This window comes from Perna viridis, chromosome 6, assembly GCF_037379345.1.
Source record: "Perna viridis isolate PV_CMFRI_1.1 ecotype Kerala chromosome 6, ASM3737934v1, whole genome shotgun sequence".
NCBI lineage: Eukaryota > Metazoa > Mollusca > Bivalvia > Mytilida > Mytilidae > Perna > Perna viridis.
In genome coordinates this window covers 41,182,370-41,199,872 of record NC_142450.1, presented here as the reverse complement: position 1 = coordinate 41,199,872, position 17,503 = coordinate 41,182,370, and the positions used below count along the sequence as shown (strand labels likewise).

At 32.1% G+C, this 17,503-nt stretch overlaps 1 protein-coding gene across 4 annotated transcripts; it reads left to right on the top strand.

Annotated features, from left to right (window-relative positions):
- The first annotated feature begins 1,977 nt into the window (after window positions 1-1,977).
- Window positions 1,978-16,899, top strand: LOC148614986 (uncharacterized). Of its 4 annotated transcripts, none has more exons than XM_088589567.1 (7): window positions 2,053-2,127; window positions 3,635-3,676; window positions 10,835-10,885; window positions 12,767-13,159; window positions 15,034-15,276; window positions 15,857-15,968; window positions 16,315-16,899. In XM_088589567.1, exons 4-7 carry the CDS (start codon window positions 12,775-12,777, stop codon window positions 16,751-16,753), a joined length of 1,179 nt encoding a protein of 392 aa, XP_088445693.1. In that variant the 5' UTR covers window positions 2,053-2,127; window positions 3,635-3,676; window positions 10,835-10,885; window positions 12,767-12,774; the 3' UTR covers window positions 16,754-16,899. The 4 variants fall into 4 exon arrangements, with proteins under 4 accessions (XP_088445691.1, XP_088445690.1, XP_088445693.1 ...); XM_088589566.1 differs by having other exon boundaries at window positions 12,764-13,159; XM_088589565.1 differs by lacking the exon at window positions 3,635-3,676 and having other exon boundaries at window positions 1,978-2,127.
- Window positions 16,900-17,503: the final 604 nt, after the last annotated feature.

Here is a 17,503-nt window from a genome sequence, read left to right as displayed (position 1 = left end):
CTTTGTCCCTGGGTTTCATTGTTTTGATTACCATTAACCTTGATTCTCTTGATTACTCTGTCAAATGGTTGCCATGGAGACATACAGTAATTCCCTGCTTACAATTATGAATTCTGTACAGAGGCGTAGGCTGACAAAAATGTAAATTAACAACAAATCAGGCAGAACTTCAGTTCACTTTGTTTAAAGAATCGTAGAATTATCGATTTAATTGCATTTAGGAAGCTGACAGACAAATGTAACAGAAAACTGCCAAATTTAAATGTACACTTATTGATACATTTGTCAGAATATTAATACCATCTTTTCATACATTATACTAATTGTTTTTGTTTGAACTGATTGTACTTGACAATTAAATCATAAAAATAACCTGAATTTAAAGGAAAGTATTGTAAATTTTTGAATTATCACTAGTTGAAGCACGTGTTCTAAAAACGGCTTGTAGAAAAAAAAGTTATTACAAAAGCTTATTTTGTATGCAAAGATTCACATGTTTCTATTCATTACCACATCATCGGATGTACAGCTACTCTTATATCTTTTTATAATGTTAAGGTATGTACTTTTTATTTGTTTCTTTCTTTTGCTTCGATATACTTATTTAATCAATAATTCTACTGTTATCATTCCGTAGTGGTCACAGTGTGCGAAGCTGGCATAGCACACGAAGAACCAGAAGCGTGGTCATCAGAGAAATCTAAATCTCAGTACGAATTTACTCAACTCTGGAATGAGATTGTTAAAGTAAGGATAGCAAAACACTAACTCAGTAAAGAAAATATAGAAGTTAGCAATGAAACTATTCAAATTTGAGATACCATAAAATTGATATTCAATCTAATGAAATTTAGGAACCCAAAAATAAAGATGTCAAGTTTGTTTTCTCCATGAAAAGCAGATCAACAGAAATTAGCAAACAATCTATAAAACATAACCAAAAACTTATTCGGGACTTCTAACATGTCAAGATTACATGCAGAAACATCATCAAATCAAGTTAATGTGACAAAAATTACAGCATTTAAAGTAGAAGAGACCTAAGATTCTATCATAAAATCTCAACTTGAACCTAAGGCAGTATTTCTTTCATTCACTAATGAAATGAAGAACAATGACCGTCTAGAACTGATGCCAGACAAAAAGAAACATATATGGTGAAACCCAACATAAGCAAATCGTATAATGAAAATAGTAAATACTTACAGAGATCTTCCAAAGGTCTTTAATAAGTGTTACAGTTTGTGTAAAAATCAGACAGTCGGTGAGACATAGTATGAAAAAAACCGTCATTTTGATATTGTAATTTGACTATTGGCAAGAACAGAATCAAGGAAAACAGAAAAGATTTTCCATATCATGTTAGACAATTGATTTACAATTTCGTCGCAATGCAATGAAAATGAAAAATTTCATGGGGAGATAATTCTGCAAAACCTAATTTTCTATGATTCTAAGCACTAATAATATTGGTTTAGGAATGAATTTAGCATGATCATTTAGTGTCTTAGCGCATGGCAGCATCGTGCATTGATTCTCTAGGGGAATCTTACATGTCAATTGTTATTATGGTCTGCATAGAAAGTTTGTGTTTTACACATCCGTTTCTGATATTCCCTGAGAAAACATTTGCCCAGTGTTGGTACATCGTTTTGATCAGAATTCCAAAACATCAGTATCTAAATGAAAAGGAGGAAGGTTGTACGGTCAGAGGAAATTCGTACAAAAAAAAAATGCACAATAAAGACAAAGTCTGTAGCGTTTATAACATCCGATAACCCTTGTTGTTTGGTGACGTCCCACCTGATAAAACAAGAGCGAATTGAGTTTCTTGTAATAGAAATATATTTTAAAATTAAACCTATAAAAGAAATAATTTAAATCGAATTTTATCTTCACATACACACTTAATTAGGATTCAATAGGAATAAATAATTAGGAAGTTTTATATTTGCGGACGGATATTAAAATATGTTTTGTAAATAATATGTGTAAAATGTAGACACTCTGGTCGTTCAACTGTAAACTAAGTCCAATTGTATCATCAAGTCATTACTTCCTTGTTGAGAATGGCGTTGAAATTCAGTTTAATTGTTTCAATGCTTGTCAAGTGTTTCCTGGTAGCAGGTAAGTCATTATTGTGAAAGTACATATATAGAAATATGCAATTGTACTTATTAAATTTTAGTAACATAAAACAAAGTGTAAGATTAACGTGGTGGAGAAGTAGTTCGTTGGCAACACCTAGGTGACCCATTTGTGTTTTATTTTTCAAATTATCGATCGAAAGAGAATCTACCTGTTTTCCAACTGACAATTTCAGCAAATAAGGGAATAACTTGCATTCATAATACACCACTACCTTGAACTTTAGATTTGTTGAAATTTTACCTTGAAATATTATTATTGAACAGACTAATTACTAATATTTCAGTTCCTTTACTACATGTATTACCTATTGACCATTGGGCCTGGTTTACGATGGGTAAAACAATCATAACATCTATTAATGTATTATGGCAATTGAAGTGAAAACCTGTTCCTACCCGAAAACAAAACAGTGATTGTATTACGGAAATTATTATTATTTTTTATTATTATTATTATTATTATTATTACTATTATTATTATTATTATTTTGCTTTAAATTGTTTAAATCTTCAAAATCATATACAAATTCGTTGAAATTGAGTGAAAAAACAAGTGTGAATATTTAAGTATAGTATTACAGTATAAAAACCATTAATTGAACAAAACTTTACACAATGGGCAAATTTCTGATCTTAAGAATTCGCTCAACTTCAATTGAATTTTTGAAATGGATTGTTTTACTTTTTTATAGAAATAATCATAATCAATATAGTTTTCCATTGAATTGAAGTATTTATATATAAAATTTTCATTTTTGTTTTGTTAATGTCGGGTTACCTTAAAAGTATTGCTAGACATATATCTTTCCAGTTTTCAGAAACGACACATTATAAGTCAATACAACTTTTTCCAGGTTGTCATACGTGTAGATAAAGTAGAATTAGAGAGTTGTTGAATTATTCAACTTACATATTTTTGAGGGGTTTATGTTTTCTCCAGAAACAGATGATTGAATTTTAAATCAAATGCTTGCTTCAAATCATTTGCTTCAAGAGTAATCAAGGGAAATAAGATTCGAATTTAACCAAAATAATATAATCCAATACAATCCTTTACACATATGTCTTTTTTAATTATTTCGTTGATGTAGAAGGAATTGCATTTTTTTATCCATCTGCCACATGAAAATCGATTTGTTCATCATGTCATAGTTCTCCTTTCCTCTTTCGTCTACCCCAGACCTCACTTTTTATGAGCAACTCAGCGGATGTTTCTAGAAGTGTAGATGACGTTTACCCTACCGGTGTACCTGGTCCATGATCAAAGTTTTTAGTCGAGTCCCAGTTGCTCATTTACTTTTGTTATTTTGTATGTATTATTTTGGTGATTTTATATTCTATATTTATGTCTGTTTTCTAGTCTGGTCTTTGTATCTGGATAACATTCTTTTGATTTCCGCTAGAATCGAATATTGGTTCCCTAGATTACTCTTTAATGTATCATCATGTCAGTTATTAACAAAATAAACTTTGAAATCTTATAGATTCGAATTAACATAGAATTATTTCTCAAGACAATTGTGCAAGTAAGTTAATTTATACTGATTATGGTTCAAAGGATATTGTCTCATCTGAATTGTATCAGAGATCAATTACTTAATTTTGCAGTATAGTGTATTATTGTATTCAAATCCTTTTCGAAATCACAAGCTAGTAAAAACATTCGCAACATTTTTTAACCGATACAAGGAACTCATTTTCAAATATAGATGTACTTATAAACGACTAACACGTTAATTTGTAAGGGATATATTATAATATTGTTGTCGAATCATCAAAGATAGCTTTTGTTTTTTAATTACATTGACTGGCTCATAGGGTCATAGAAACAAACACACTATATTAAAAAGCAATTTTTGGCATGACACAGGTTTTGTCCTTATGACTTGTGCAGTGCTGTTTTCATACTTACCATTACATACGATGATGACATAAATTTGTAAAGTTTTTATCTTTTATTTAGCTTGTTTGTCAGTATACTGCTAGTAGCCACTTGTTTGTTCACTTGTGTAACGTATAATCAGTTTCTTTATTTCTGTTTTAACAAGGAACTGAGATCATCCTGAAATGATTTAGGTGCGCCAAATTTAAAGAGGGACGGTTATGATCAAATCAAAGTACTTTAACCCCGCCGTATTTTTGTGCTTGTCCTAAGAAAGGGCTATGCATATTTTGTTTCGTTTTCATTTGCAGTTTACTTTTATTTTGCTAAGTATATTTGGGCAACTATTTTGCTACACCTGTGTATAATATTTATATTGGGCCTTCCGTAGCATACACTGAAGTGTGAGGATTTCCCCTTTGTTCATTGGACCCATGGGTGGCTTTGAACTGGCATTTTTTTTTATCCTGGTGGGGTTGTTGTCTTTTGTACATATTTACCATTTCCATTCTCGTTATGTATGATTAGTATTTTTTTTTTATTTTATATTCGCTGGGTCAATGCCACTGCTGGTGCACCTAAGGTTCCCGAGTCTATTCACAAACTCAAAAAACAAATTTTACAATATTAAAACTCAGAGGCTTCACACTTTGTATTGCACATGGATAAATGTCTAAGTGATGAATTTAGCTTCCTATTTCGACAACTTTGGTTTTGAGTACTTCTTTTATACAACTAAGTCTTGGATTATAATCTTCCTATATAGTCAGTTATATTACTGATGATGAAAGGTCCTGAAACACTTGTACATCATATAGAAATTTATAATATATATATGATTGAATACGTTTGTGAAAAAAAGTTTTCAATAACGTTTACAAAATTGTTTTTTTTAAATCGCAGAATAGATTTTAATTATTAAATTAAATGTATATTTTACTCAACCCATTTACAATGAAATTGATATCTTTTAAAGATTGACATATTAAAAAAGTTATGTGAATGATTATCATTGTAATTAGTCTTTAGTAACCTTCAACTAAACAGACGTTACCGAAATACGATCTCTACTAATGTGAAAAATAGACACTGAAAAATCCCCCCTCCCCCCCCCCCCCGGCTGTACATTTTCAAGGCCTTACTATACATCAGTTATCTGAAATACATAGTAATCCCATTATGTCCTTTTCATGTTAGCGCCCAGTAAGAGTATTACAGCACAATTTTTTGCTAGTGCTGTCAGTAAATGAAGGGGATACATTATAACTCGTGGATCGTTATAGGGTATCCATCAGCACCATAGTTTTCCTTTCCTCGTTTGTCTACCCAGGACTTGACTTTTCATGAGCAACTCGGCGGGTGTTTCTAGAAAAACAGAGGACGCTTACCCTACCGGTGTACCTGGTCCATGCTCCCAGTTTTTAGTGGAGTCCGAGTTGCTCATTTACTTTTGTTACTTTGTATGTATGATTTTAGTTACTTTATGTTCTTTGTTGTGTATGTCTGTTTTCCATGTCTGGTCTTTGTCCCTGGAATACATTCTTTTGATTTGATTACCGCTATAACCTTGGTTCCCTTGATACTCTTTATAAAGTATTGTAATAAAGCCTACGAAAATAATAGGGTTAACTTTCTTTTAGATATTATCGCTGGATAAATTGCATGCTTTAGATAATTCAGTTTTGTTAATACAGAATTACACGTGCTAGTTCTGTGAGCTGTTCTTGTTCGTTATTATTTGTTCATTTAGCTAATAACTACAGGTATATGTGTATGTTTATTTTAAATGACATGTGATATGAAAACATTTGTGTTTATGCAGTTATATAGCACTTACCATACAGATTCATTAATAATACACATCACTGAATGAGTGTCAGCACGTTAGCTTTAAATACAGTATATGAAGCTGGAATAGTGAACGGTTATTCAAACTTCATATGTCTTTAAAAGATAATTCAAATTTGAGTGTAAATGTGTTTAGAATAGTTTCTATTATGTGTATAACCTCATTTTCCCTGTGAATGAGGATTGTCATTTTTACAGGGGACCCCTAATTAATTTTCAGTGGACTACTAGGGGAGATTGCCACAGAATGAAATGTACTAAAATGTAAAACGAAAACAAACAAACGAACAAACTAACAAAAACTTCTGAGGACATAACACTTTCAGTCAATTTTCTTCTTGACAACATTTATATCCGTTTCGACGAAACAATTTATCGGTAGGTTGAAAGTATTTTTTTTTTTTTTTTTGGATTCGGATGTTCCCATTCACAACGTAAAATAAAAACTAAACTTAACAACAAGAAAAACAACTTTTCGCTTCCAATTGTTGATTGTAGATTTTTTAGACTTTAATAAACGAAATCGCTGTATTCCCGGTAAATTGCTGAATAAAATTTATCATAAATTAGGTAAGATTTTTAATGAATTCTTGCATAGATATGAAGATTTGATGCGGCGGAAATTTGCTTGTACTTGTCGTAACTTAAACAAAAATGTTGTTTCACATTCTAGTTTTTATGGTAGCTCGAAAGTTTGGAAGCTCTACCTGATGACCTATTTCTTCATATTTATGAGGCTGATTTTATAGCCGATCTGATCCAAAATAAGTAACATGCATCGTTTAGCTGGATCCTTTAATCTCAGGTTCCGCTATATAGATGACGCATTATCACTTAACGATCCTAGTTTCGGGAATTTAATACATCCCATCTACCCCAGAAACATTGAGATAAAGGATACAACAGACAACGTGAAGTCAACCTCATATCTTGATATGCACTTAGAGATCGATGATAAATGCGTCATAGTTTTCCTTTCCTCTTTCGTTTACCCTGGACTTGACTTTAAAAGTTTTTAGTGGAGGTCCGAATTCCTCATTCACTTTTGTTACTTTGTACGTATTATTTTGGTTATTTTATGTTCTTTGTTGTGTATGTCTATATCCCATGTCTTGTATTTGCTCCTTGGTTACATTCTTTTAATTTTCGCTAGAATCTTGAATCCTTTGATTACTCTTTAAACAGAAACATTTTTAGTCTGCAAAATTTTGAATACACTTATCCATCTTTAGGCTAAAAACCACTAATTCCACTTCCCATAGGCTTCTATGCTAATTTCACAATATTCAATGGCTTCTCTGGACTTTACCTTAACTTTAACCTGCAGATGACTATATATCAGCATGATTCTACATATGTCAGCTCACAATCCTCAGAATGGCATGTGGGGTTAGCAGACTTGCAGTGCAGTACTGGTCACCGGAAGTGAAGGGTCTATAAATAGCATGGGAAATCCCAGTGTTTTCACAAGATAGGGGTATATTTAAAAATCATTATGGAGATTAGGCTTCACATCACAAGAAGCAAAATGCACCTATAAAATGTACAGAAATGTTTTTCCTTTCAGAAACTGTTTAAATTTTTAAAATAAGATGAGAACTTTTTTCACAGCACTATGAGGAACAGGGGTAATTTCTGCGTAGGACTATTTTTGCGTACGTTCCAAATGCTCATTGGTTGAATTGGTGGTCTGTAACCTAAACAGTCACTTTTTGTCTTAGAAAATATAAATAACTATACAGGTATCTTCCTACACACATACTGAATGCATTTGCAAAGTTTCAGTGAAATGTGACAAGCACTTTTTTAAATATTTGATTTTTAAATATAGGGTAACCAAGTTGTGCGAGCAAAAAAGTGAAAATATTCTACCATACTGAAATGCATTAAATATTTGCAAAGAACTTTTTCTGACTTTTCAAATAAAAAATATCAATCACAACTTGTTTTTTAACAATATTAATGAAGAAATAGTTTTAAAAGTAATCATTTTCTGAGAAATTGGTCTATTTTTAAAAATTTATTTCTGACATGCCTCCCCCTTTTTCTTGATCATATGTCAAATATCCTAAATCTTTAAATTTTCACAAAAGGTGATATATTTGGCTTTAAATTTGTAAATACAGTGTTTTCACATTAAAACATGACCAGTAAAGGGCACCTAAAGCAAAAAAAGTGCTCAATAATGGATTTTCCATGTTGCCATAGGGGAATGCTTATATGGCCTTAACCGCAGTAATGAAAGTGAGTTTTTCCTCATTTCTAACCTAATTTTTGCTCAAATCTACACAAAACTTGATTTCAAGTGCTTATTACTACCATATTTAGGTAAATGTAGCCCTCAAAGTTTAATATTTGATATTTTTACTAAATTTTCTACACTTTTTACAAGATAGGACATAAAAATCAGCCAAAAAGACCAATTTTCCATAATTTGGACCTATAACTTAAAAAAATGCATATTTTGAAGGATTTTTGTAGTGTATTCCTCTCATGGCAAAGTTAACAAGATCTTCAAGTAGTTTAAAGCTATTTCAAGAAACTTTTCATTTTGCCATGGCTTCAGCTTAAGGCTAAAAACCACTAATTCCACTTCCCATAGGCTTCTATGCTAATTTCACAATATTCAATGGCTTCTCTGGACTTTACCTTAACTTTAACCTGCAGATGACTATATATCAGCATGATTCTACATATGTCAGCTCACAATCCTCAGAATGGCATGTGGGGTTAGCAGACTTGCAGTGCAGTACTGGTCACCGGAAGTGAAGGGTCTATAAATAGCATGGGAAATCCCAGTGTTTTCACAAGATAGGGGTATATTTAAAAATCATTATGGAGATTAGGCTTCACATCACAAGAAGCAAAATGCACCTATAAAATGTACAGAAATGTTTTTCCTTTCAGAAACTGTTTAAATTTTTAAAATAAGATGAGAACTTTTTTCACAGCACTATGAGGAACAGGGGTAATTTCTGCGTAGGACTATTTTTGCGTACGTTCCAAATGCTCATTGGTTGAATTGGTGGTCTGTAACCTTTAACATGTTATTGGAAAATCATTGAATTATGATGTTATTGGTTCAAACATTGATTCTCTTGTTTTAAAATATTTTAATATTAATTAATCATTTCGTTTCGTACTACCTGCCATTATGTATTATCTTGACATTTGCACGAAGAACTTATTTTTCTTAGACATTTTATTATATGTTTTCAACAAAGCCTGTCGGTCAACATACATACAACAGAATCAATTGATAAGTTCTGTACTAAGGTACCCTATTACATGTTTTCTATTATGCCAGTGGCGTTTAATACATCTTATCAAAGTTTAACGAATCACATGTGACATTATTATACTAATGTGTATGCAAACGTCATTGCTTTTATCCTGATATTTATACAAAAACCTTGTTTATAATATATGTTCTTCTTAATCCTGATGGACATGTTTGTATTGATCTTTTTGTTTGAGTCAACAAGGTGTGCTACTCAGTTGCCCTTGGATTTTGAACTAGCTTACACAAAATTGAGTCCACTTTCAAGTGAGATACAGTTTGCTGTCTTTTGTCCTTTTTGTTGATGTGTTTGCATTCTTTATCGATCTCAAGAATTTAATCCGAATTCAACAGATTTTTATAGTTTCATTGTTATATTTTCCCACCGCTGTCCCAGGTAAGGCGGAACGTTGAGCGCTTAAAAACATTTTTGACCCCGGAACATATTGTATGTGCCTGTCCCAAACCAGAAACCTATAGTCTTGTGTCTTGCCTTTATTGTTCATTGTTTTTCGTTTTACGTTTTTTTTTTTTTTTTTCTATAAATTAGTCTTGCCCATCATTGACGCTGACATGTAGAAGTTTAATTATTTGTTCCTTGGCTCTTTGTGGGTGATTGTCTCATTGGCAATACCGCATTTCCTATTTCTATATTTCTTAGTTTTATGTTATAATGATACTGATCAGACGGATGTTACTCATTGAAACACGAGTAAGGAATACCAAAATTTGCAATGAATGTACAATTTAAGTTTTTTTTTATTTTGTGACCATGAAGTTTTGAAGTTGGTCATGAAAATTTGATCTTCAAGCTTCTCTGTCTGAAATCAATGAACGGTATTTACAAATTGTGCAATGAATGAATAAATGAACTATTTGGAAGTTTTTCACGACGATACAAACTAAGATTTAGCCATCATTAAAATCATAGTTTGAATTGGATATGGAATTTTTTAAAAGATTGCCCATTTTTATATGGGAAGGGTAGCAATGTTCTAATAAAATTCCTCATTAGAATTCATATAACGTAATAGTTTTTCGGAAAAAAATGATGTAAAAAATGAAAAGGTTCCATTATTAATTACACTATCTTATGTTTTGACATGGAAGTGACCGATTGAAAATTAATAGTTTTTCAAAACTAAAATATGAAAAAATCGAAGCAGTTGACCCTCTTTTTTCTAGAAAATTACTTACTTTGTAATATTTGTCAAATTGCTAACCCCTAAACTACGAAAATAGACATATTGTAGTAGCTTGAAATAATAGTTTCATAAATTTCCTCAGTATTTCTCTATGTGGCCTATGGACTATATTACTCGGAATGGACGATCGATCAACATGTACAGAATAATTCGTCATCATGCTGCAGATAAAACTGTTTTACTTTTATAATAACGTACATGTACAAGGTCAGTGGTTATTTTATAAGTTTTAAAAGTGTCTTCACTTTCGAAGGAACTTGCAGAAAATTCGTTGATTTTGTCTGTAACAATTTTTCTTTGCATGTTTTAGATATACACTTTAACACTGAACAGAGCCAAAGTGTTTGTATAAATATTTGACGAAACGCGCCATACAAAGCATTGGCTATTTCAAATAGAAAACCGAAATAAATAGACAAATATTGCATAATGTATGTCTTTATGTTTTCAAGGTTTAATATCATTTTAGGTACAGCATCTATAGATGACCCTTGTCCAAACCATGTGTACAACGAAATAGGTAAAGTTCGAAACATATATTTTTGTTTTATTTGTTGATGTTTAATATTTGAAAACAAATTATAACAATGTTTACTCTTTTATTCAAACTTGTATCATGACAGTTTAGTTAACCTAGTTGCATTAGTTTTAATATTGACGGTATTTTTTTTTATTAAAAATAATTAGCAATTAAATTTCTATAAAAAACAAAAGGTAAATGTCTTCGTTTTAAGAAGAATTAAGTTGATATTTACTGAAGCGTACAGTCCCTGAACCGATCCGCGCAACGGTGTGACGGATCGATGACCGGTAACCGATCTTATCGCAGTTTTGTTATGTAAAATGACGAATGAATCGTTTAAAATAAAACAAATGTAAAAAAAGTATAGATTGATGTTCAAATATAGTGCATAATGTAAAAATTTGTAAAATTGACAGAACACTGAAAACTGTAAAATACATTGTCCGCTCCGTGATCACGTGATGCGATCACCGGTTTGATAGGTCGGTTTGATGGATCGATGACTGCTAGGAAACTGATCGGTTGTCGATGACCGATCGCAATTTTTGTTGCACGGATCGGTTCAGGAACTGTATTAGGGACACGCAGAAATGAAATATTATCTCGCCACGCCGAGTTACTATCTTGTCATGGCTAGTTATAAACTTGCCACGCAAGTAACTATCTCGCCATGGCGAGTTGCGATTTTACGATGAGAAGAAAGTTCATACATATATCTATGAAATGTTTATTTCGCATCATTATCCAGGCTCGTTGTAGAAAGTTTTTAGCTTTTCCGCAAAACTATTTCTGAAACAAATGCTTAATAAGTTGTTTTATTACTTGACATAGTCCTGCTAGTATTGTCGGTCCTTGTCATATACAAGATATATATATTTATATACCGCTGTCCTTCTGATACTTAATTCAGTACTATTACAATAAAAGTAAAACTTTCTTAAAAGCTTGGTCACCATGTAGTACATATTTTGGTACAATTATGTGGCATATTCTGTTTTGATATACTTCAGTTTCAATTTTCTATAAGAAATCAAGGGCATTACTAACATTTTAACATATTCTTCTAACAGTTTTTATTATTGGCCGTCTTTATTTTTCACGCTTTTCTCCTTGGCAAATGAAAGTCAAAGTTCAGATGTTCTTGTGGTATATCATTAAATACCATTAAACAACATTTAGCTGTACGTTGATATTTAATTTGATGAAAAGTCTTTTAAAATCATGTGGAATTTGTTATGAAATTCATTTTAATAGCTTTAAAGTTAACAAATCATTTTGTTGCAAGTCTCCTGTCTTTGAAGTTTTGACTAAAGAAGTATGCAACATAAGCGTCATGAATCAAGCTGATAAACAAATCACCAAAAATATGCACAAAACGGTGAGAAAGTTTTTTTTTTTTAAGAAAGCTTATATGTACGTTTGGTGTAATTGTAATTTCCACCCCTACCACACTGTCAAGCCAAACAATATCGTGAACTCGTGAACGGTTCAACAATATATGTCAAGCATTGCAGTTTGATCGTAAATGGGATACGTTAAGGATCGTTAACAACAATTTACCGACGGCTTAAACGGCTGGATATTGATACTTTACAAATAAATGTGTACTGAGTTATAAGTTCTGATACTGTAAAATGGAATGTCCGTCAAAATGATGTGACATGCACTATATTTCCCGGTAATAGTAGCCATGCATCGTGTTAACAGCACATAATCATAAATTTATCTAAAGAGGGTTGTATACCTGCATGTTTCAACACTCACAATAATGTAAAAATATACATGGAATGAGAATTACTTTAGTTATCAGAAAAAAAGAATAGTAAACATGTGTTGTTGTGATTTCAAAAATCCATGTTATATTTCTAATACTAGCAGTTGCAACGATGTGCACAAACACTACTGCAGTGGAAAATCCAATTGATGAGTCAATAAATGTTGACAGTGCTATACTTCGAATAATGGAACAGCGAAGTGGCTGTATTTGTGATGTATCAGTTCAGTTTCAAGTGTTTTCTCCCACTGTATTCTATCTTAGAAAATATAATAATCATTATACAGCAACTCCTTCTACGGCGAGTTGTGGTTTAGTGATAGATGTAGAGAACATTATGAATATGACTGAAACAGTAGAACAATTAGAGTCGATCAAGTGTTTGAGTGGATATAATGATCGTCCGTTTACAGCTCAAGATAGACAAATATTTAGACTGACATCACAGATAACAGATGACACATTCACGAACGGATACTGCCTGCAGTTTTATAGAAGTGAGTTGTAAAATCGAACGTATGACATCAATTAGTTTTATATAAAAGAAGTGATGATAACATCTTCCCTTACGACACATACTTACTTTCAATTATGTATCAATATATTTTCATGTTTTCGTTGGTTTCTTCTTTTTGTTTTCTATGAACATGAGAAGGAAAACTTAATAACAATACACTCAGAGACGTTTTAGGTATTCATTCCAAGATAGGAAAATACCCTTGATTTGGCAACCATTTCTCAATATACTTGATGTTTCATGATCTAATGTTCTGGTACATTTGATCAATATTCTTCTCTTACAAACTTTTAATCAGCCTTACTTGTCCGTTCAACTGAAAACATTATATGAGGCATGGATCTGTTCCTGTTTTAGTATACTACGTTCAAACTAAATTAGATAATATGCTATTCAATGATCCAGCTTTTCGACTAATTAAATATGGTTTCCAATAAATTTGGTTACTGCTTTTTGCTTTAATATATCTAGATAAAACGATGGCAAAATTTGTTTTGGACATTTTAGCGTTCAATATATATATAGTAAAAGCTTTTAGTTGATTCGTGCTTAATATATAATGCCCTCTTGTACTTGGACTATCTAATGATATTATTTTTGACGTTGTTATCTGTTGTCGATTCCATAGAAATATGTGTAAAAATAACCACCAGTTACAACATCATTACAGAAAACACTGATAGGATAAATAATTGGAAAGAATAACTAAACTATGACCACGAGTGCCAAATTTATTTTTTCAGTTTGAATTATTGTAAATGATAACAAATAGAACAATCGGTAAATCACTGCTATATATATGATTAAATTTTGAAAATATAAATCGATGCATACGGAATGGTAAATAAGGTTCAGTCTTATTCAGTATCGTGCAATATTGTGCACAAATTCCGGTGTTTGTAACTTAATTGGATCTATGTAAGAGTAATCAAGGGAACCACTATTCTAGCGGAAATTAGAAGAATGTAACCCAGGGACACATACCAGACATGGAAAACAGACACACACAACAAAGAATATAAAATAATCAAAAAATTAAGTACGAGGTAACGAAAGTGAATGAGCAACTCGGACTCCATTAAAAACTGTTAGCATAGACCAGGGGCACCGGTAGGTACAAGCGTCCTCTGCTTTTGTAGAAACATTATAAAACAACCCTCAAGATCTTTAAACTTATATTCTTTTACTTATGTTGTATATTATGATATAACATACCTATGGAACATATCCGAATATAAATTGTACTTATTTATTTAGCCTTGTTCATATTACGATGGCTGAAAATGATTTTGGTATGCATTATTGTGTTATATTATCCGAAATTGACAGATGCAACTGTACGTTTACCCTGCCGCGTTTTATGTGTCTGTCCAAATTCAGGATTTTCTCCCCTCTCCGTGTATATTTTCAGTTTCATCTTTTATTTATTTTTATGTTATTTGAGTATATAGGTATAACTCTTTCGCTGTACCTGTGTATTATATTGTTTTGGGGCCAGCTGCATCTTGCCGCGTGGTACATGTATGAGGGTTTCCGTATGGTTCATTGAAGACCAATGGGTGACTTTTGGCTGATATTTTCATCCCGATTGGATAAGTGTCTGTATGACATAATCACCATGCCTTTATATTCTCGTTATACATATAGTCAATCGCAAGCAAACATGCATGTCGTTTATTACATATATATGTTTTTGCACGATTTTCGTCTGAAACTGACGTCATATATTATTCCTATTCTCATTTTATTCTTTTATTCAACAGGTTACCGTGTAATGTTCATTATAACTTTTGAAAGCTGCAAGTCATTTTTGTATTCCTTAATTCATGTATTTGCTTTTATTTGTTCCTGTAGAATCCAATGTTTCAAAGCCAGCAACTTTAACAATTGAATGTTTTGATCATGAGGTCATTATGTCGACAGTAGAAACAACACAAAATCAATCTCCTACTAATGAACAACGCATTACTGAATCTACAAAGACCAACAGATTTGTTTCAGAAGACATGCAAGAAAAACTGACTGGAGACACAACCACGTCCCTTAAAATAGTACCTACTTATGTGGCAATCCAAACAGATTTGGAAATACAAACAGGTATAAAAACTAATTACTTGTAACTTACCACGTTTGGACCCAATACACTCATCGTAAAAAGGTACGAACAGATGTTCCGTTAATTGCATTGTCCTAAAAATGACGAAATATTAATTGTCTATTGCTGTCGTCTATAATCTTATTCAGATGTAGCAACACGGATTTTTTTACACTCCTTGTAACCTTAGTATTGTCGTTATCAACCCAATAAGTTTTCGGAAAGTTCGATAGAATTATTGTTATGGGGAGGGGGCAGGGGGGTAGGGGATTCGACAACTAAACGATTTAACAACATTGCGGAAGAGGTCAGTGGTTTATAAGATACATTTCTTGTGAAAAAGGATATCCATAGCTTTGCAAAAATGAAAAAAAAAATTGATGATTCAAAATTTTAATGTTTCGCACGAGGTGAACAAATATACACGGACTTATCTAAATTTGAAAATATGGTAGCTTTTGTTATATATTTTTGATTTGTACTTTATGTTATCTCTTTTACTTTCCGGTTACGACACGATTTTTTGAATATTGTGATGGAGTATTTTGTCTGAGAATGACAGAATAAGTTTTATTTTTGAAGATTCGAATTCAGATGCTGAGGAGGGAGAACTAAATGTGTACATTATTGCAGGGTCATCTGCCGGAGGTGGCCTTATAATATTTTTAATTTCTGTGTTTGTAGTTTGTAAGTGGTAAGTATCATTACAGATTTCTTACAGCTATAAATATATTACAATAACATAATTAACAAAAAGGGTCTATAGTAGTGATGCATGAAACCACTTATAAACCACCAATTTAGTTCTGTCTTAAAACATGATTTGACCTTAATACTAATAATGGCAATGGGAATAAATAAATCAAAATACGTTTATCATAAGCATCTTTGTTTTACATGTACATTTACAATTAAGCTATTTTAGAAGCGAGGAACACGGCATTTTGCCTATCAATATAGGTTGAACGTCAATGTATACAACTGTTTGATAATTTTGATTATACTTTCATATCTTTAAACGATTTATAATGGTATTACAGTCGAAAAAATTCAAAACATGACCGCCCACAGCAGAAGCAACCAGCGGATAAAAGTGAAGATAATGACTCGTATGGATTAACAGACAATGTTCTTTACATTTCATCAGATGTTCAAGAAACTTGTATAGGAAATTATAATTCTGTTGCATTGGAGTCAAATCAATCAACAGCAAATATCTCAGTAAGTTTAGAAACAACATATATTAACAGCGATAATGAAAAGGACGAAATCAATGGAGTCTATTTGGAAACAAAACAAAATGAACCAGCGTTGAAACCAAAACCATCAAATAGCGAAGCAACTGCTCGCAGAGCAGGCGAGGCCAATGCAGTAGAATACGCAGTGGTGGATAAGACACCTAAATTACACGATTATCATGTGACTACTGAAGGTTCAAATAATGAGTATGCCATTGTGAATAAGACGTGGAAGACATAGTTTAATTGAACGTTTTAATTCTTTTTATTTTCAAATATCAAATATATGCTTACGGATATACTCGCAATAGTTTGCTTTTTTACATCCGTCATATCAAACTGATTTATATCATTCGACTATATTTAATAAAGAGTAACTAAGGTAAACGAGCTTATAGCGATAATCAAAATAATGTAATTCCGAGCAAAGACCAGACGTGGAAAGCAGACATACACAACAAAAAATATGAATTCAAGTAACTAAAATAATACATAAATAGTAACAAAAGCCAATGAGCAACTCGGACTCATAAAGTATGACTTATGATATGAATAGTCCACACACAGGTGCTAACGGGATGTTGCCACCAATGAAAGGAAAGTTGACAATTCTGAATGAAAAGTCATCACATTTGTCGGAAGGATTGGTCAGTAATTTTCTTTTACCGGTGATTTCTAAGTGTAGGTCAAGATATGAGGCTGACTTCATAGTGTCTGTATTATCCTTTATCTCAAGTTCTTTGTGGTAGATGCGATGTATCAAATCCCCAAAATTAGGATTGCTTAATGATAAAACGTCAATTTTATTGCGGAAACTGCAATTAGAGGATGTAGCTAAATGATTTTCTTTCTTTCGGATTAAATCAGCTATAAAGTCAGCCTCATAAGAGTGAAGGAATAGGTCAGCAAGTAGAGCAGCACAGCACAATTTGTTCGCATTAGAATGCCGACTGTTTGTTAAAGATAAGAGCCGCATGACAGACGGTGCTTA